Consider the following 22129-nt stretch of genomic DNA (forward strand, 5'->3'; position numbering starts at 1 on the left):
AATTGACATAACATAAGGTTTAAAATATTTTTCATGGCCTTTAGTACAAGCTTTCAGCGAAATAAAAGAAGCTTCGAATTACTGAAAGAGCCTTTTTTCTCACTTTATTGGTCGATAAAAATGAAATGGCATCAGAACCCAAAGTGGCTAAGAAAAAACATTACTAGATCATTATTAAAAATAATTTTTTTATATAGAAATCGTTTGATTTTCCATTACATAATTATTTTAAAATTAATTTAAGACGACACGGGTGTAAAATGGAGAAAGATGGATTCATGAAATCCCGTACGCTACCCGTGAAATCCAATTTAAGAAATCCGAAATCAATGCTGATTTCGAAATCAAACAAAAAATCCGAAATCAGCAACGAAATCACAAAACCACTAAAGAAATCATAAAATCAGTAAAAAAAATCACAAAATCAACAAAGAAATAACGAAATCAGAAGCAAAATCAGTAAAAAAAATCACAAAATCAACAAAGAAATAACGAAATCAGAAGCAAAATCAGTAATAAAATCGTGAAATCCATTACAAAATTCACGAAACCCAAAATCAAAAGAAATCACAAAATCCGACGAAATTACGGGGAAAAATCTCAAAATCCGAGGAAATCACGCGAAAAACCTCAAAATCCAACGAAATGAAGGGAAATATTGCAAAATCAGTCGAAATCACGGTAAAAATAGCAAAATCAGTCGAAATCACGGTAAAAATAGCAAAATCAGTCGAAATCACGGTAAAAATAGCAAAATCAGTCGAAATCACGGTAAAAATAGCAAAATCAGTCGAAATCACGGTAAAAATAGCAAAATCAGTCGAAATCACGGTAAAAATAGCAAAATCCGACGGAATCACGGGAAAAATCTCAAAATTCGATGAAATCCATTGGATTTTATCGAATACTGAAATCAAACAAAATCCGACGAAATCAAATTGGATTTCGAAATCCCGTACATTTTTCCTAAACGTCCGACCCCTCGACCGCTACGGTCACATCGGTCTTAAAAATGTATTACTACTCTAATTACACGGTTGTCTTCACCCACAAGCTGAGCCTGAGATGATAATATTTCGTTCACTTGACGCTTGCGACGCAATAGTTTCGTGGAAAGATGTTTTATCCTTCTATCACCAACAGCATATTAACCATGGTCAGCCTAGGGTAAATAGCGTTCACGATATAAGCCAGCAACTTCAAACCATCGCGCCTCCAAATTCACCGATAAAGAAGAAAACACCACCAAACGGAGAAACAATGAGCTTGAAGTGGTAATTAGTACCTCTCCATTAAGTGAACGGAGGCGAGGAATTTCGTGGCAGCGTTAGGAATGGATCGGTGGCGACTTATTTATTTTATTTATATCAAGTCCAAAATTTCTTCAAAATCTCACACAAGTAACTATTACATAATAGTTATTTTCTCGTTCCGATGGGTTTGCTTAATGAAACTACATTTCATTTCTCATTAGTTGAGTTTGAAGGAAATTCTATTAAAGGACCTTGGTCGCTTGGTAGCTATTTATAAGAGTGAAAAATAATTTGACTACACGGTGTTACGTGTATCAGATATTAAATTAATTTTTAAAAAAGTTTTGAATTTTTTTAACAACAATTTGGAGTATAAGAGTTATGAAGGAGGCCGAAAATCCAAAGAGACATACGCGAAAAATTACGATAAATGCCAACACGTTGATAACAACATATGCATCCGGTGTTTCGGATCTTTGACAGGGATGCAATTCCAGTTTCAAAGAAGGGTTCAGATCTACCAAGCAATCACCCTCTGTCAATTGGCGAAATCTAGAAAAAAAAACGTTATCGATTGTAACATAAGTTTATAGGAAATGTTCCATAAGTTTGTAACTGATTACTGAGAGCTTGTCATGAAGTGACGTAGTTCATAGATTCTCCTAAAGCGACGCCTGATGAGGCGCTGTCAAAGGCTTAGTACAAACTAAATAAAATGATGGACTGAAAAACCGATTGTAGTCATTTCTCGAACTAGCTCTCAGTAAGTCTCAAGCATTAACAAGTTTAGTTAGTGTAGTTAATGTTAACAATTTGTTCCATGGCTGAAAATAATATTAAAAACTTGCTTAGAAGAGGAACTGCTACATCATGGATTTTTTTATCTTACTTTATTTTGAAGTAAATTTAAAATTTCTGGGACTTTTACTATATCTAATTTGTAAAAATTAAGTAAAATATGAAGTCCATGAAGTAGGAGATCTTTTTCTAAACCAGTTTTGGACTATATCTTATAGCCTTATGATTGTAATAATATGAGTGAATTTCATTAATAAAATTGTTTTTCTACACAACAAACCAAAATACAAACTCTTACATTATTTATTTTTCGAAACACTAAGATTTTCCAAATTGTTTTTAAATTTCCTTGAAGACGGGTGTGTCTATAATTGCGGTTCCTTAAATAGCAAAGCGGCTCCAAAAACAGCGGTGTAAACCTCACATAACCTAATACTATTTGAATCCAAATATTCCAACTTAGACCATCATAAATGACTAGCGTTTCTCACACTCCAGCTGTACTGCACTTTAGGGTACTGCTGTAACGGGTATGCTGCGTTTACGTAGTCGGTACTTAGGGAACTGCCGTAACGAGTAAACAGCCGTTTCTTTTTAGAAAACCACGGGTTTGAGAACCATTATGAGGTCCGCTCATATGGTAAGCGCTCGTATATAGGCTTGTACATATTAATCCCGATAACATCGTGCCTTAGAATTGAATTCGTGAATCGTACCTTTTGTTAGTGACTTTAATTAGTGTTTGCGAAATATTTTTCTTGAAATACATTGCCCGAAAGGCAATCATTAGAGGTTTGCTTAGTTTCATTTTGCAGTTTCGAGTTTTGGCGTATCTTGCCTTAATAATATTCCAGTTGGACATATCAGACAATATAAAGAATTTTTCACGATTTTCGATTTGCGAATGGAGGATATCGGAATGCATCTTGCTTTTTGCAACGTAACACGAATTTGGGTTCGCTTCTACGCGCTTGAATACCTCAGCGTAAGCAGCGCTTGTCATTGCATTTTTCTAAAAAAACATTAAGTCAACATTTAGCCAATCGGAGCCTTGAGTCATCTTGATTACTGACCGAAAGAAAATTGACGTTTAATGATCCGTCCTTTTTCAATAAAGGTCTAGCATTGGGAAATTTAAATATATCCTCCATGGCATCAAAGGGAACAGTGCCAGTTTTGGTAGAAAATTCAGAAGTCATTTCCGATGATACAAAGATTAAAAGAATAAAAGATGTCAGACTCCATGTTACTGAAAGAAATCGAGCGACTCCTTCACATTTTACGCTCTGAGGACCTTAATTAAAAGAAAGTTCGATAAGAAATTTGAAAGAAACGTCACTTTTAGGATTCATACTTGTTCCGAGAAGGCACTGCAATAAAAACATTCCATTCACTTCTGATTTTACTTTCCCATACTTTGAAATGAGCTTCCCAATCTTGTAAATCAGCAGAGCCAAGCCAATAGAAGCCACAATTATCTAAAGTTATTAAATATAAACAGGGCAAATGTCTGTAGCTCTTAGTAATTTTTGCAAATGGCTTCCTGTTCTGTACTTTTTATAAATGAGTATTTCATTAGATTGACTATTTAACTATTATTTCGTAATAGATTGATAATAATAATAATAAAATTTGGTTTATTAGTGCAGATCAACAGTACATTTGGAGTACCCACAAGGATTTACACTTGTGTGCATTTGAGCACCATTAAGTTAAGAGTAACTAAATTACCTTAAATATATTTACTCGTATGCCCCTAACTATAAATATTTTCGGTACACCAGCGGATGTTAGGAGGCTCTAAATTGAATTGGAAGTAGCTAGATCACGTGGGGAAAAGATATTACTCCGGAGTCCGGAGTAGTGAGTTTGAAATTTGGCAATGCGCAGAGAGATAAAGACAAAATTTATTCTTTCACTTCGCTGTAGGAGCTACAAGTAATATTTTTCACTCCGCAACGGGCAGCTAAACGAAATGCCTTGTGGAAAATAAAAGATGACAATTCATAATATATTAAGTATATATATTTATAACTACACTGATATCCCCATTTGATTAAACTTTCCAAGCCAGTTACCTCCACTTGCTATTCAATACGAGATATCCCGCTAAAAATATGGAAGAGGCACGGGGCAGCTTTCATTAAAAGATAAAGTTAGTCTTCATTTAGAGTAAAATTGACCAACGAATGCTGCAATCAAGAAATATTACGCTGACCAAACTGTTCAAAGATTCTTGGAGGAACTAAAAGAACGAAATATTCAACAAACTAGCAACGGGAGCCAACAGGGCCCTTGGCGATTTTTCAGGTATTTAATACTACTTATCAACTATATAAAACTTAACTTACTTGATGTATTCATTCTGTCAATCTAAACAATTGCCAAATCAAACTTTATTTCCCACTGACCTTTTATTTCCCACTGACCTGAAAATCAAGGTCCAATCAAGTTAAATTTAAACAATAAACGACTCGCTAATTACAACACAAATAGTATGTGGTACTCGAAACGACCTTCGCAAAAACCTTTTAGCCATTCCCGACCTGAGCCTCAACCAAGCTGCAAAACTCTCTCAAGCGTATGAAGTCTTTCCCTGCAAGCGGCGGCTAGGTGTAAGGCCTAAGTACTAGGGCCACCGCTGACATATTTACACCAAATATAGATGCTTCACAACCCTACCATCAGCGCAATTACTGATTTAATAACCGGCCAATTGAATAATCCAAACAGTGAATCATCTCCCATCGCATCGCAACAGCCCCGTTCGAGAACAGCTTGTACTCGAAGGGGGGTAAGCTATTGTTTTGTTTCTTGATTAAATAGTCTTTATTTAGGTATTTACTGCATGAAGGATGAACTAGGAATGAAACTCTAGAGATTGAAAACATGCCTATTTATACAACACTGTCGGGTTTATTTTTTTACTGATTAGGTAAAACATTCGATACAACAATAGGATCGCAGTCCAGTGTAGAAATGATCCGTGCTCCTGCCAAACGTCTCAATGTATGGCCTACGGCTGGAATTTGATAGAGCTCTCTCTTTACGTGGTTGTTAAGTCTCGTGAAATCCACGCAAATTCGCAACTCGCCCATGACCTTCGTAACCACCACCATGGTAGCACACTAATCCGTGGCTTCTTTGATTTTAGAGATGACTCCCAAGTCGACCATTCGGTTAAACTCGGCCTCAACTTGCGACAATAACCGTATTGGAACTCGTCTTGGGGTTGTAACTGCATACGGTATAGCGTCTAGCTAAAGCTTCAACTATATCTTGTATTCACGTGCGACTCGGCCTAGTCCAAATAAAAGTCTAGGATAATCTTCCATAGGACGCATACTCGATAGTTCTGTCAACTGTACCTCATCAAAACGTTGAAATTTTCTCAGGTTATTCGCTCGCTTTGAAGCTTAATAGAGGTACTTGCAATCCATCAATGACGTAGATCTCGTCTTCTATGCTGATGTTACAACTTGATAATTCGTCTACAACTCATCCCTTGCAATTGAGGATAGTTTTCCCCCGGTTCGAATAGACGTCGATTAGACTTTTGCAAGGGCAAATCAGGAAACTTTATATTGTAAAGGGTTGCTGGAATGGCGCAGACGTCAGCACCGATGTCTATCTTGAAAAATACTTCTCGGTCATTGACTCCGATGTTCACCATCCATCGTTCTTGACTTCTCAATGGTTTTTATTGTGCCCAGGAAAATATCGGCCTGGATGACTCGATCCTAGATCATCTTCGGTTGTGAACTCACGATTGAATTCCGCCGCTGTTCACAAACATAGACGCTCGTAATGGCCCGTTTTTCCGCACTTTCGGTATTCAGCTTAGTTAGCTGGACATCGTTCCCGATTATGCTGCTCGGATTGTCCGCATTTCTTGCACGCAACTGGGACAGAAGAGTTTATCGCACCACCGTTAAATTTGTTGAACTGATAAGGTCGATCCTGTTACTGCTTGTACTTTCTGGAACTGAACTTTTGCCAAGATACAAGTTTGTCTACTGCTGCTGGAGTTCCGTTATTTTTAGTTCCGCTGTGTAGAACCTTTTTCTGTCTCCGAATCCCTTCGGCCTGGCGGGCGGTTGAAATGGCCTTCTCCAAAAGCCAGGGTACTATCCAATGGCTCCAGGATGGTTTGCAAGGTTTGCTTAATTGGTTTGCTTATAAAGTTGTGCAAAGTAGTATGGGGTGGGGTGGGGTGTTGCTGAAAGGTGTGCAAGGTTTGCGTAATCAGTTTGCAGGCGCCAGGTGTGAAAACTAGTAGGAGTTTTGGAAGGTGTGCAAGGTTTGCAAAATCAGTTTGCTGTTGCGAGGTGTGCAATATAGTAGAATTTTTTAAAGGTGTGCAAGTTTTGCATAATCAGTTTGCAGTCGCCAGGTGTGCAAACTAGTAGGACCCCCTCATTCTCCCTACTAGTTTGCACACCTGGCGAATGCAAACTAATTACGCAAACCTTGCACACCTTTAACGAACACACCCCCTCAACACATACTACTTTGCACAACGTTATAAGCAAACCTTGCACACCATCCTCATTCTCACTACTTGTTTCCACACCTGGTACATTGCAAACCTTGCACACCGTTCAAGAACACGCCACCCTACCCCATATTGCTTTGCATAACTTTATATGCAAAACTTGCGCACGCTTCGAGAAGTCGTTACCTACCCTACCCTACCCCATGCTACTTTTCACAACTTTATATGCAAATCTTGCAAACCTTAATATTTTTCCGCAAACCCTGCTCAAAATAGCACACATCGAGTAAAAGCTCCCCTTTTAATTTTAAAACCACTATCAAACCATTTTTATTAAATTTTAAAAGGTTTGCACAGGTTTTTCGTCTTGCACACCTTTATGGTTTTCCGCAAACCCTGCTCAAAATAGCACATATCGAGTAAAAAGCTTCACCTTTAAATTTAAAACTAGTATCAAACCATTTTTCTTAATTTTAAAAGGTTTGCACAGCTTTTTTGGTCTTGCACACCTTTATGGTTTTCCGCAAACCCTGCTCAAAATAGCACCTATCGAATAAACAGCTAACGTAATATTTTTTAAAAAGTACTATCTAACCATTTATCATGGTTTCACAGGTTTTTCGTCTTGCAGACATTTTTCTTTAGCTCCAAATACAACATATAGAATGAAAACATATTAATGTATTTTTAAACATACCAACATTTTAACTGAAGTTTAAACATGGTTTGCACATGTTTTTCGTCAAAGCCTGCTCAAATTACAACATATAGAATATAAAGCTTCCTTCGTAGCATTAAAACCACCATCTTACGACAATACGAAAGTTTTAATATGGTTTGCACTGCTCTTTCGTCTTGCACACCTTTCAGTTCTTCTGCAAACTCTGGTCCAAAAATAACATCGGAGAGTAAAAATTCCAATTTAATTGTTTAAACTATTCTTCTACCATTTTTTCAAAAGTTTTAAGACAGCTCACAAATATCTATTTCTATTTAATGCAAATCTTGCCGAATAAGAGCTTTTACCATTTTGCAATTACTTCAACGTACTTTACACAACCTTCTCGTCTTGCACATGTTTTAATATGCCGTGAGAAGTTTCGTAGTCAAACCTGCAATCGTGTAGCAACTTTCAATTTTGATTAAAAAAATTGTCCTATAGAACGGTCCAATGATACGTTTTACGATGAACTTCAACGTTATTTGTTTAATTCCGTATGGTGTAAAACTGGATTTGAAATAATGTATGAAAGAACTTATGAAACTAATCCACATCAAAATTTAAAAAAGGTTGGAACGGAGCCTCCGTGATGATCTGGGCCCGTGCGTGTCGATTTTTATGTGAGGAAATATCCGGTTTCATAGAGGAAAGATCTTTACCATATATGTGTACTAGGTGGCGCTTTTATTACCGTTGCGACCCTGGCCTTCCATAAATTATCGTTGATATTTTAGGGACAAGTATAAGAATTTTGAGAAAGAGAAAGATTTCACCCTTAAATTAACGTTATTGTTTTAGGGCATATTTTTTTTATTAATTTATTGGTTCAATTGTATGGACAACAAAATTTATTATGAGATTTTAACATTGTGGTTTTTTAGTGAAAAAACTTCTTGCAAGACGAGAAGGCTGTGTAAAGTACGTCAAAGTAATTGCAATATGGTAAGAGCTCTTATTCGGCAAGATTTGCATTAAATAGAAATAGATATTTGTGAGCTGTCTTAAAACTTTGAAAAAATGGTAGAAGGATAGTTTAAACAATTAAATTGGAATTTTTACTCTCCAATGGTATTTTTGGACCAGAGTTTACAGAAGAACTGAAAGGTGTGCAAGACGAAAGAGCAGTGCAAACCATATTAAAACTTTAGTATAGTCGTAAGATTGTAGTTTTAATGCTATAAAGGAAGATATTTATTCTATATGTTGTAATTTGAGCAGTCTTTAACGAAAAACATGTGCAAACCATGTTAAAACTTAAGTAAAAATGTTGGTATGTTTAATAATAAATGAATATGTTTTTATTCTATATGTTGTATTTGGAGCTAAAGAAAAATGTCTGCAAGACGAAAAACCTGTGAAACCATGATAAATGGTTAGATAGTACTTTTTAAAAAATATAACGCGAGCTGTTTATTCGATATGTGCTATTTTGAGCAGGGTTTGCGGAAAACCATAAAGGTGTGCAAGACGAAAAACCTGTGCAAACCTTTTGAAATTTAAGAAAAATGATTAGATAGTGGTTTTAAAATTAAAAGGGGAGCTTTTTACTAGATATGTGCTATTTTGAGCAGGGTTTGCGGAAAACCGTAAAGGTGTGCAAGACGAAAAAACCTGTGCAATTCTTTTAAAATTTAAGAAAAATGGTTACATAGTGTTTTAAAATTAAAAGGGGACCTTTTTACTCGATGTGTGCTGTTTTTAGCAGGGTTTGCGTAAAAATATTTAGGAGTGCAAGATTTGCATATGAAGTTGTGAAAAGTAGTATGGGGTAGGGCAGGGTAGGGTAACGACTTCTCGAAACGTGCGCAAGTTATGCATATAAAGTTATGCAAAGCAATATGAGGTAGGGTGGCGTGTTCTTGAACGGTGTGTAAGGTTTGCAATGTACCAGGTGTGCAAACAAGTAGTGAGAATGAGGATGGTGGGCAAGGTTTGCGTAATTGGTTTGCTTTTAAAGTTGTGCAAAGTAGTATGGGGTGGGGTGGGGTGTTGTTGAAAGGTGCGCAAGGTTTGCGTAATCAGTTTGCAGGCGCCAGGTTCGCAAGCTAGTAGGAGTTTTGAAAGGTGTGCAAGGTTTGCAAAATCAGTTTGCCGGTGCCAAGTGTGCAACCTAGTACAATTTTTGAAAGGTGTGCAATGTTTGCATAATCAGTTTGCCGGTGCCAGGTGTGCAATCTAGTAGAATTTTTGAAAGGTGTGCAAGGTTTGCAAAATCAGTTTTCCGGTGCCAGGTGTGCAATCTAGTAGAATTTTTGAAAGGTGTGCAAGGTTTGCATTATCAGTTTGCAAACTAGTAGGAACCCTATCCAATTGCATCTTTTCGGACAACGCTTTGTCCAGTACGCCCACGACAGTCCTATCTCGTAAAAGTTAGTGCGCCGTGTTCACACGTTTCAATCTGTGCTCTTCATGCCGTTAAAATTTTTTCACTAGTCATCCGTCGTGCTGGACCCTTGAGTTGAACGTGGTCCGCTCGTAAATGACATTCTAACTTATGATGAAATGACCTTCATATTTCTGAATTACTGTGGTAACTCGGTTGTATATCTGGAAGCTCTGACATCCTTTTCTCGAAGCAACTCACGGAACTTTTTTGTCCACTGTATATTCGTGATGGATATACGTAAAAGTCGAAAATTTCGCTTGCCGCGAGGACTGTCAATCCTAGCTATAGTTTCCAAATTTCAAGTTCCCACCCTATACAGTATACTTCTCGAAATATTGCAGGTGAAGTTTACCTTATTTTGTCACTCACTCACTCACCGATCATCAAAATTTTAACGTACTTCTAGGAGAGATAGAAACTTAAAATTTATGATTCAGTTTTTATTTCTTTTATAAAGCACAGAAAAATTAAAGCATCCTGAAATTTTTATAAAATCGTTCTTTAGTTCTTGATTTTAAAACTAGATGGTGTTGCCATCTTTTCAACAGAAATAGTGTGGGATCTTGATGAAAGGACGTAACGGTCCAGAGGGAACCGAAAGTAAAATACATTTTAAGGCTAATAGCAGTAGTAGTTTAAAAGGAATCTGTCTTAACTGATGTGACATCCTTATATTAGGATATAGCGTACAATCTTTTCGGCGTATTCTCTGGGCGTCGAAAGGGGTAAATCAGCGTAAATATGGACAAACGTTAGCAATTATATTGGCAAACGAAGTATAACGAGAGAGTCTTGTTTTAATTTAACTACCGAAGTATAACAAGAGGGTCTACAAAAAGTAGTGAGATCCTATCAAAAACATTAACATGTACAAAATTGGGCCAAGCCTCGCTTCGTGCTCTCTCCGCCCTAAAACGTTCTGAGATCCCATGTAGAGCCAAATCTGTCATTTTCTTCTCATTCAATCGCCAATTGAACAATTATGTTATAAATTAAGTCCTTTTCCTTATTAATAACCAATATTCTTCAACTTATCATTAATTTACATCTTTGTTCGTATCAAAAATATCGTGACTTGGCAATCGCAGGTAAGTAATATTAAAAGGGAGTCACGATATTATTGATAAGAACAAAGATGTATAATAATGATGTTGTGTTATTGATTAAGCATTTTCTAGTTAAAAGTAGTTTACTTTATTTAGCTAACTTTACAAGCCCGTGTCATAATAGCGACTGACGTTTCTTATCGCCTAGTCTTGTCGGCATGATGTATGAGGTCAGAGGTCACATGTTCCTGTTAGTTGGTTTTATCTCTGATAACCTTTGACCCCAATACAACATCCTTTCCTTTCCAATTAGTTATTACAATACAACAATACAACATCCTTTCCTTTCCATTTAGTTATTACAATACAACATCTTTTCTTTTCATTTAGGTACTTTAAATATTATATGAGTTTTAAGAAAACTTGGTTTTAAAACGTTGGTGAGAATCTTTGTGGTGGTTTACTCTCTCTTCTTGGACGTTGTTGTAATAATTTTCCATCTGTGGCTTCTTGCATTCCTGGCAATCTATATTGTGAGTTGCCTGGAATTAAACTGCTGATTATTGGTGGTTGAACTCTAGTTTGCGTTTGCTTTATGCTTTGTCTTGGTTCTTGAACACAGTCCTGATTCTGGAATATTCTTTCTCTTTCTTCGTGTTCCTGGTCCAATGTGGCCTTTTGCGAGCACGCTTCTTGGGTTGGCTTTGCAGCTTGTGGTCTTTTTGTCGTGTTGTTCGATTGAGAAATTCCTGCTGATGGCTGTACCCTTATTACAGGGCTATGTTGAGAAATTTGCCTGTGTTGCTGGTCTGTGTTTGTTAAGGCAATTTTTACAGTTGCAGCATGTTCGTTTGTGGTGTCTTGTGCCTGTAGTTGCGTATTTCTTTGTATTTTTCTCTGTTGCTCTGTTGGTTCTGTGTCAGGTCTTAGATGAGCTCTAGTTCTGCGAAAGTCTTGGCCCATGTCGGTTCGTATGTGGTATGAGTCGGGCTCCTGGGCTTTCGGTTTTATTATTGCCTTTTTCCACATTCGTGGAGCCGTCTGGTATCTAACTCTCTGTCCCTTTGTTAGCGGTTCAAGTATAGTTCTGTGTTGTTAATGATTCTTCATGTGTCTGTGCGCTTGATCTAGACTTTGCTCGATTCTTTCCGTTGGATAATGAGGTTTCAGTGATTCGATATTGGTTGTCAGAGGTGTTCGTATGCGACGTCCCATCAACATTTCGGCTGTAATATTCAAAATGTTCACACGCGTAAACTATAGCGAGCATCTCCTTTTCAATTTGAGCGTATCTGCTCTGTGTTTCTGTAAATGTAGTTGAGGTATATGCTACTGGCTGATTGTTTTGAAGAAATGCTGCTCCTACTTCGTTTTGACTTGCATCTGTTGATATGACTTTAGGTAGCTTCGGGTCGTAAAAGCGTAATATGGGAGCTGTTGATATCATTTCCTTCAGTCTATCATAGTGTTTTTGGTGTGTTGCATTCCAATCATAGATCACATCGGCTATTAGTAGTTCCCTCAAGGGATTTGTGTCTTGTGCGTGTGTTGGAATGAAGCGGCACACGTAGTTCACCATTCCAAGGAATCTTTGAAGTGCCTTTTTGTCTTGTGGTGGTGGCAGTGAGCATATGGCCTCTACTTTCTTAGGATCTACTTGTACACCATGTTTTGTGATTATATGGCCAAGGTAATGGATCCTTTCCACGGCTAATTGCATTTTTCGCGTGCTGAAACGTAGCCCCGTTTCTTTTGCACGTTGTAGGACTTTCCGGAGTATTTCCAAATGTGATTTCATGTCTGGGGTGGCTATCAGGAAATCGTCCGTTGAAATGTGTACGTTAGGAAATTCATGTGTTGGGTAGAGTTCACGCATTTTGTGTTGGAAGACTTCCGTAGCTGTGGCTATACCGTAGGGTAAGCATTTGAATCGAAATCGTACTTGTGGAGTGGCGAATGTGCATAATTTTGAACTTGCGTCTGTGAGTGGGATTTGCCAAAATGCGCTTTGTGCGTCTAGTACTGTGAAAATCTTGCATCCCTCCAAATCCACAAAAATCTCCTGTGTCGTGGGTGTTGGATATGGTTGACGTTTGATCGCGCTGTTGAGATTTCTTGGATCAAGGCAGATTCGCACATCTTGTTTCATTTCTTCGCCTGGTTGCGTAGGCTTCTTCATTGGTTTGGGTACTACTACCATAGCGTGTACCCAATCTGCGGGTTCGTTAATTGGTGTTATAATGCCTAAGTTGATCATCGGTGTCAGTTCGTCATTGTTGGCTTGTCGATAAGCATGTGGTATTTTATGACTGGTGGACACTGATGGCATCGCATTGGGTTTCAGCTGAATGTGGTATTGTCCTGGTAGACGTCCCATTGTGTAAAATACCATATGGTATTGTTTAATTAGGTCAGACGCGTTGGTTGGTGTTGTCGTTGTTCTGTCTATAGCGATAGTGTGTTGTGTTAGTGGTGGCGATGGTAGTAACGGCGTAGATATTCTGTAGATCAGGCCTAGTTGTTGTGATGAACGAGCGCCCAAAATCGGTGTTCGATTTTCTGTGGTAACGTAGTATGGACATTCTGGAAGGCAAGCCATTCCTGAGGTGCTTGGTAAGTGAGTGACGCCTTCTATCGTGATGGGGTGACCCGAGTATGACGAAACCGTATATAATGATGGTAGTAGTGGTGGTCGATAGGGAAGCGAGTCGTACATTTGGCGTGTGATGATGTTAACTTGCGATCCAGTGTCGATTTTGAATGTATGTAATGTGTTATATAAGTAGACTTTTTCATACATTTCGTCAGTGACCAGTGCTTCTTGGGTGAGGTGGTCTGTGGAATCGCATGAAAGGTTTCTCTTGGGTTCTATTTGTTGCGCTTCATCCAATGTGAGTGGGGTCTCTTGTAATGGTTGTAAACTGAGACCATGTAAGTACATGGTTGTGTCGTCTTCAAAATAATTTCCAGGGGACTCGTAGTCGATGCTATTGTAGGCGTGTTGTAAAGCAGTGTGGTCGTCTTCATGCCGAAGGTGGCGTGTCTGTGGTAAGGTGGCATGGGGGTATTCGCGTGTGTGAATTTCCGATACTGATCGGCATACTGCTGCCCAATGTCCTTTCTTGTGGCATTTTGCACACGTGGTGCCTCTGGCTGGGCAATATCGTGGGTTGTGGTGCGTGCCACAGTTTGTGCATGAGGATTGTCGTCGCTGTGCAATCTGCTGCATTGTTGGCCTAAATTGAGGCTGGTAGCGAGTTGAAGACTGTTGTATCGATGGTGTTTGGTGCGCATGTACTCCTTCCTGTTGGGTTTGTCGTTGTGGTTGGTGTCCTGTTTGGTAGCTCCTATTTCTATCACGACGACGTTGTATCGCATCGATTGTCGGTGCACTTGATGGTAGGATTTGAGCGTGTGTGGTTGCCATTACTTGTGCTTGTGTGTTGGAGATTTCATGTGTTTTGCACATCGTTATCGCTGTTTCTAGGTCCAGTGCGTTGCCTTTGTTGAGCAGTAAGAGTCGTAACGGATCATCCTTAATGCCTGCAACGATCATCGTGCGAAGGAATGGGTCTTGGAACTTTTCCAGTTCGCATGCCTGAGCTTTCAATTTTAGGTCCGTGTAAAAATCATCAAAGGTTTGGTCTCGTTGTTGCCGCGCTGTGATGAAAGCAAATTGGTGGAATACGTCTGTAGTATACGGAGCATAATACGTATCAAAGGCTTGTAGAATTATTTGCAATGTTCGTGCATCACCAACTTCCGCAATCTCTAGGGTCTTGTAAATTCGTCTTCCGGCTGGGCCGATGATGTGTAAAAATGTTGCGACTTGTGACGGTATTGTTTCTTTACCCAGTTTTGCTGCTGCTGCGAGGTATTCGAATTCCTCCTTATATTGTTTTTAGGCGGCGGCAGGATCCATTCCGGGTTCAAAAGCTTTAGGACTTATCATAGTTGCCATTGTGGATTGGGCCTTGGTTAGCTTGGGCCTTGGTTAGCTTGGGCCTTGGTTATTCTCAGTGCTTCCGTGACTTCGCTTTTTATTATTCCGCTGCTAGAGATTGCTTCAGCTTCTTTGAATTGTGGCGCATCCCACCTCTATCACCATGTTGTGTTATTGATTAAGCATTTTCTAGTTAAAAGTAGTTTACTTTATTTAGCTAACTTTACAAGCCCGTGTCATAATAGCGACCGGCGTTTCTTATCGCCTAGTCTTGTCGGCATGATGTATTGTGTCAGAGGTCACATGTTCCTGTTTTTTAGTTTTATCTCTGATAACCTTTGACCCCAATACAACATCCTTTCCTTTCCATTTAGTTATTACAATAAAACAATACAACAATACAACAAATGATAGTCAAAGAATATTGGTTATTAATTAGGAAAATGACTTAATTTATAACATAATTGTTCAATTGGCGATTGAATGAGAAGAAAATGACAGACTTGGCTCTACATGGGATCTCAGAACGTTTTACGTCGGAGAGGGCACAATGCAAGGCTTGGCCCATTTTTGTACATGTTAATGCTTTTGATAGGATTCCTTGTTCTCGGCGTCGTTTCGAAAAGAAAATGACAGGAAAATATCATCGGCTGTGTCAGCCATCAAGTATATCAAGGCATTCACTTGCTCTTCTGGTTTCGCACTTAAGGTGGGTTTCCAAACGCGCTTGAACAGCTAAAAGATTGAGCTCAAGTTTGAAAATTTCAAGTTTACGCTTAAGCTCCAGGTCGGTACCATTTCCAAACTCGCTTTTTAAGTAGCTTGCGATTGAAAAGTAGCCCGCTTGCGCTTGAAAATCGCGTCAAGCTTATATCTGTCGTGAGTAGATATTTGCTTGAGCTTAGACAGTTCAAGCTTGACGTCATAGACGTTTTGGCCAATGAGGATCAAATTTCATATGGCCAAGGCCCAAGTTTTTATAAATTCGGACTCGGAGTCTCGGATTGAGAAAGTCAAATCAAATGAAGATGCTTACACAACGCGAATTGAAAGAATTAATTAAAAAGTAAGCAGGGAAATAAAGAAAAGGGGGTGGTGAAAGAAATATTTATCTAGTTATAAATAAGCCAGCAATTTGGGATAGACGAAGAAAATATAGATACTGTGGAATGCCACTGCAAATTTAGGTATACTCCTATTGGATAGAATCCCGTTGGACCGAATTCAGATTTCTGAAATTGTAGCCAAATTTAAAACAATTTATAGCCCAAGGAGCGATTTTCTGCTGAATGGGAATATTTATATGGAAGAGCTTTCGACTGAATGGGATGGGTTTACACATATAAAATCATAGCGTTTTCTTGAGTTGCCGAGCTCCAGTAGCGCAATGGATAAAGTGATTTGGATGATCGAAGAAGTTAAGCAGCATAGAGCGCCGTCAGTACTTGGGAGGGAGATCTCTTCCGTTAGGTAAGGTTAGGTTAGGTTAGGGTTAGACAATTTCAGAAATGAAAGGTATTTATTGAAATTTATTGAAGAACGTTAATGGTGAACATACAAATTATTTGCTTCAATATCAAGTTTAATAAGAATATTAATTTTATTTTTTGGTCTGGTCTGGTCTGGTCTGGTTAGGTTTGTTTAGGTTAGGTAGGGTTAGGTTAGGTTAGGTTAGGTTAGGTTAGGTTTGGTTAGGTTAGGTTAGGTTTGGTAAGGTTTGGTAAGGTTTGGTAAGGTTAGGTTAGGTTAGGTTAGGTTTGGTAAGGTTTGGTTAGATTAGGTTAGGTTAGGTTAGGTTAGGTTTGGTTAGGTTAGGTTTGGTTAGGTTAGGTTAGGTTAGGTTTGGTTAGGTTAGGTTTGGTTAGGCTAGGTTAGGTTAGGTTAAGCAAGGTTAGGTTAGGTTAGGCTAGGTTTGGTAAGGCTAGGTTTTTTTAGGTTAGGTTTGGTTAGGTTAGGTTAGGTTAGGTTAGGTTAGGTAGGTTAGGTTAGGTTTGGCTAGGTTAGGTTAGGTTTGGTTAGGTTTGGTAAGGCTAGGTTAGGTTAGGTTTGTTTAGGTTAGGTAAGGTTAGGTTAGGTTAGGTTAGACAATTTCCAACAATGAAAATTAATTACTAAAATTTATTGAAGAATGTTGTTGGTGAACATAAATATTATTTGCTGCAATATCAAGAAGTTTAATTAGAAAATCAATTGAAAAATAGGAATGAAAGGAAAATTCATGATTGGAAAACCGCCCAAATTGCGGTATTCGGTCTAATGGGATTCGGTCGAACAAAACAATCGATCCATTGGGATTCGACCCAATGGTAGACAATCCAAATTTATTGCAACTGAAATGAAATTCTCAAGTAGGTTCAATATAGTTTTATCAAGGTATTTTGCTATTCAAATAGCCTTTGAAAGTTTGAGGACACGTGTAAATCTATGTGTTTATTTTTGTTTGGCTTGAACTTTGAAATTAGTTGATAATACAACTGAATTAGCAACAAATTCCGTTTAATAAGCAAACGTCGTTTCCGCTGGTTGATAATCGCCATTTCGATTTCAGAATTTTTTCAACTGCTACGCGAGCTAAGCAGCTATTTTTAGATTCTTTGGAAACAGGTAACGCTTGTGCTCATACTTATGCTACGGCGCAAGATGGCGCTAGTTATAGGAGCGCTTGAGACGCGCTGATTTTGAAACGCTCAAGCTCAATCTTTTTGACGTTCAAGCGCGTTTGGAAACCCGCCTTTAGGCCAGAGACATATCGAAAACGATCAAACCGACGGCTCCGTTTCGACTTGACATGTGGACACGTGAATTTGAAAGGTGCTTGCGTGTCAACGTTAAAAGACGTCGAGACTTGAGGCGTTGCAGTTACGATGGCGGTTTGCATGATTCTGATAGCGCGATACCTATAGTGATAGGGAACGTACGCGACTGAAAGGATACGGACCCGGAAAAACCGATTAGACATGAAGGATGAACTAGGAATGAGTAACTAGAGATCAAAAACGTGGCTATTTATACAACTCTGTCAGGTTAATATTTTACTGGTTAGGTAAAACATTAGCTAAAATAATAGGCCAATAATTGACATAACGTATCAGTTATCCTTAGCAAAATCGGCCTCGCTCTGTGCAAAAGCCTCGTGACTAAGGGTGACTATAATTACGATCAACAGCCTCACACAGCTGCATGGACGGTGCCCTGAGAAATAGTATATCTCGATCCCAGACACCTTTTATACAATCAAAGGTGATAATGATTCTAATAAAGCGATTTATAACCACAGAGAAACTCAAGACGTCCTAAGCATTACAATTTTACAAAGAGCTAAGTCAACGGTAATAGTTTGTATAGGGCGCTGTAGGTTAGCTATGGCATAGGGGCTAGCCACCTATGCATTGTAAAGGGATCCACCTGTAAATAAGCCACAGGCTTAGTGTGGAAATCCCTTCGTAGACAAAGCTTAGATTATTATTATTATAATTCCAAACTACTGGTTTTCCTTTTGACAAGAACGCTTTCTCCGCTCGAGAAGATCAAATATTTGATACCTTTACATCTTTGATACGCATGGTAAAATTGACACAATGGGGCAAGCTAACATTAACCCTCGTACTTTATACGTCACGTTCCCTTCCCGTCCGTACTTAAGACCATCTCAGTATATAGTAATCGCATACCCGGGATCCCCAGCACCTATGGACAGATTTGTTGACATTTGATGCTCCTCTTACGCATCCCTGCAAACGTTTCCCTTCCATGTTTCGTCTGAAAACCGAACTAATTTAGGAACTAAGTCTGTAGATTTATAGAGCGCGCACACCGGTTGTACCATTATGGCACTTCTTTCCAAACTATAGTTTGTATACGCTTAGTGGCAGTTGCGAACTAGGGGTGAAATCATATAGGATCAACACCCACGTGTTCAAGACTAAGCGAGAGGTGAGGAGCTGCGGTTGCTTACCAGTTAGGTATTATACAACACCTTGTCATCACTTGCCACATGGCAACGCCTTTACCATTACGCTAAACTTCGGCCCCTCAACAATCCCACATTGGAAAGAAGAAACAAAGTGTAAACATTACCGTATAGACACCACATTCAATTAAAACCGCACCCAAATTTCGCGAACCGCTGCGTTTAGAACTGCAGATGGTGTAAACAGTCAGTTTAATTACCCCGGTTGCCGGCCCCTCTGAATGGGTGCATCCTATAGTTGTTACCTCATAACCATTACCATGCATTGTTAAGAGTTAAGGTAGTCAAATACCGATTCAAACTAAATTGTTAGCCTTTATTATTTACCCAAAAATGTTCCTTTCTCCTTTAGTGTTAAAATTTACCCATTTGTCAATTACGGAGTAAACATCGCATTCGTTATTTTCGTGAGTTCCAAATAATATATGAGTCCTTGAAACCAAAAAAGGATGCGAAGTAGTGAAGGCATTCAAACGTTCATTGTACATTGTCGAAGGAATTATTGAAAAATCAGCCTCCTGCAAAAAATTCAAAGGAATAAATTGAGAACTCAAGTCAACATTATTACCGTCACAGTTGACCTACATTTCTTTTAAGCATACCAAGAAGTCCATTCCACGAACTACCAACTGCCAACCCATTATTGGAGTCTGAACTCGGGATCAAAGTAACGCTGGAATATTTTCAAGGTGAATGTTTATCCTTGATTATGAATTATTTTTTGAATCTTACGTTATATTGTCGACTCTTTCTAGAGCATTGAGGAATTTAATCATATAACCATACAGCTCTCTGTTTCCATTCTTAATGACATATGGTGGTGACTGGTAATAAAGAAAGACAGAGGATTGAAGATTATTCTTAACTTATTGGTCAACTGTTTTCTGTTTATGCGTATATGCACATTTAAATAACAGTAAGGTTGTGTCTGAAAATAGTGTCGATCTCGAGGTACAAAAAAAGCTATGAAAACTGAGGAACTTGTTAGAACATAGAGAAAGGAAAAATGTGGCAGCTAATTAATAGGAGAATATTTAGGAAAAGGTGGCAACTAATTAATAGGAGAATATTTTGGAAAAGGTGGCAGCTAATTAATAGGAGAATATTTTGGAAAAGGTGGCAGCTAATTTTAGGAAAATATTTAGGAAAAGGTGGCAACTAATTAATAGGAGAATATTTTGGAAAAGGTGGCAGCTAATTAATAGCAGAATATTTTGGAAAAGGTGGCAGCTAATTAATAGGAGAATATTTAGGAAAAGGTGGCAACTAATTAATAGGAGAATATTTTGGAAAAGGTGGCAGCTAATTAATAGCAGAATATTTTGGAAAAGGTGGCAGCTAATTAATAGGAGAATATTTAAAAAAAGTGGCAACTAATTAATAGGAGAATATTTTGGAAAAGGTGGCAGCTAATTAATAGGAGAACATTTTAGAAAGGTGGCAACGAATTATTGGAACCATTGTTTTGGGAAAGGTGGCAACTAATTAGGTAACCAAATAATCACGAGACCAAACCGTCCCGAGACCAAATAATCACGATACCAAATAGTCTCGAGACAAAATAATCACGACACCAAATAATCACGATACCAAATAGTCCCGATACCAAATAATCACGATACCAAATTATCACGATACCAAATAGTCCCTCGACCAAATCGGTGAGACCAATTAGTCCCTCGACCAAATCGGCGAGACCATATTTTCCTGTTCCGCCTTGCGATACGCCTATGCCAAATTCTCCCGTTGGGTGGCGTACGAGCGTTATTTTCGGGAAGAATGACATCATCAACTACAAATTTGATTGGCTGATACCATTTTCAACACCTCTCTCGCCCTTGAGCGTCTCGAAATGCATGTCAAGCCATAGAGAAAGAAAGGTGTTACTGGAGTGGCCGATAAATACAACACTCGTATCGTAAATTGTAACGATGTGTAGCACAGAATCCACGAGAGGCGCTACATGTTAGGCTTTGTGCGTACGACTATAGCGTCTTCTGTAGGGATAATAATTTAAAAATATTCACACAAATTTCTTAACTGGTCGCATACCTTTGGCTTTGGCACGCTGGTGCGGCTTAACGCGAGTAATTTGGTGTAATATTGCTGTGTTGATAACCAAATTAAGTAAAAATTATGCCTGCTCTTGACCGAACTTTAAGGTATTTTAGTACAAGTTTTAGAACACAGATAGCAGCGCTGTATTACGCACCGATCCAAGCTGAAGCCGCTCATGGAGCGTCCACACGGCCACTCCAGTAACACCATACTTTCTCTATGGTCAAGCTAAGGCTAAGGCAGGAAAACATGGCAGTCACACAAATTTCATAACTGGTCGCATACCTTTGGCTTTGGCACGCTGGTGCGGCTTAACGCGAGTAATTTGGTGTAATATTGCTGTGTTGATAACCAAATTAAGTAAAAATTATGCCTGCTCTTGACCGAACTGTAAGGTATTTTAGTACAAGTTTTAGAACACAGATAGCAGCGCTGTATTACGCACCGATCCAAGCTGAAGCCGCTCATGGAGCGTCCACACGGCCACTCCAGTAACACCATACTTTCTCTATGGTCAAGCTAAGGCTAAGGCAGGAAAATATGGCAGTCCGACACTTTCCCCTATTTATTTTTGCTAACATCTATTTATATTCAATCCAAAAATGTCACGAAAACCTCTAAAACGTTTAACATTAGGAAGGTGCTTTTTGAAATGTCTAACACTCAGTTATCCGATGTGACATATTTATAGACACATTGGTTAATAAGAAAACTATACCATTTGAAGATAATTCTAGAAAGTAAAATTTATGCTTAATGTAAACATAAAAATCGAATATAGATGTTTAGAAATTAATTAAACAAATCAAGAAACGCTAACACATAACAAACGGTTATCACGATATTTGTTTAATAGGAAAAATGTTTCCCAAATACATGGGCAGTTGAGTTTATACAATTTCATAAAGTGAGCTTTACTTACAACTTGATAAGTGGCTCTGTAGTTATTTTCAAAATCAACATCCATTACAATCTACTGGCATTTAGCGTCAGCATTCGCTACATTTTCTCCTCTAAGCTAGTTGCTATTGAATTCGGACAGCCTAAAAGTTTATTACAAGCAACGTTGGACCTTTCTTCGTGTGGACAGAATTTGCAACAGCTACCCTAACTAAGATGTACAATTTCTCTAACGCTATGGGAAATAAACCATGTGTTTGAAATGTTTTTATTGGCTCGCGTGTGTTGATAATAATCGTATTACCTTAGTACAGGGTGCGACGTTTGAGAGGCACCCAATACAAAAGTTTCACGCTGTGTGAATTTAAGAAAGACCGGATTCCATGTGGAGAAAGATACAATCAATTAAGGTTCAAGCACAGTAGAAAGATTAGTTGACGACTCGATGTTACACCCGGTAAATGAAATAGCGTGTTTCTTTTCATTCCCTGAACGTTCGCGAGTAACGATTAATTTTCTGATATACGTGAAAATACACCGTACATAGATATGACCTGCA

The 22129-nt window shown here is 38.5% G+C and overlaps 1 protein-coding gene across 1 annotated transcript; it reads right to left on the reverse strand.

Moving 5' to 3' along the window:
* Nucleotides 1–1460: 1460 nt before the first annotated feature.
* LOC149621240 (putative glutamate receptor) lies at nt 1461–21637 on the reverse strand. Its single transcript, XM_089855924.1, has 9 exons — nt 21593–21637; nt 19345–19436; nt 19198–19285; nt 18978–19130; nt 3406–3529; nt 3125–3345; nt 2768–3063; nt 1679–1805; nt 1461–1520 (listed from the first exon to the last, which is right to left on the reverse strand). Exons 1-9 carry the CDS (start codon nt 21635–21637, stop codon nt 1461–1463), a joined length of 1206 nt encoding a protein of 401 aa, XP_089712050.1.
* Nucleotides 21638–22129: the final 492 nt, after the last annotated feature.

The sequence above is a fragment of the Phalangium opilio genome, unplaced genomic scaffold (genome assembly GCF_054372755.1).
Source record: "Phalangium opilio isolate 3A_F unplaced genomic scaffold, DU_Popi_V2 ptg000209l_1, whole genome shotgun sequence".
Classification (NCBI taxonomy): Eukaryota; Metazoa; Arthropoda; class Arachnida; order Opiliones; family Phalangiidae; genus Phalangium; species Phalangium opilio.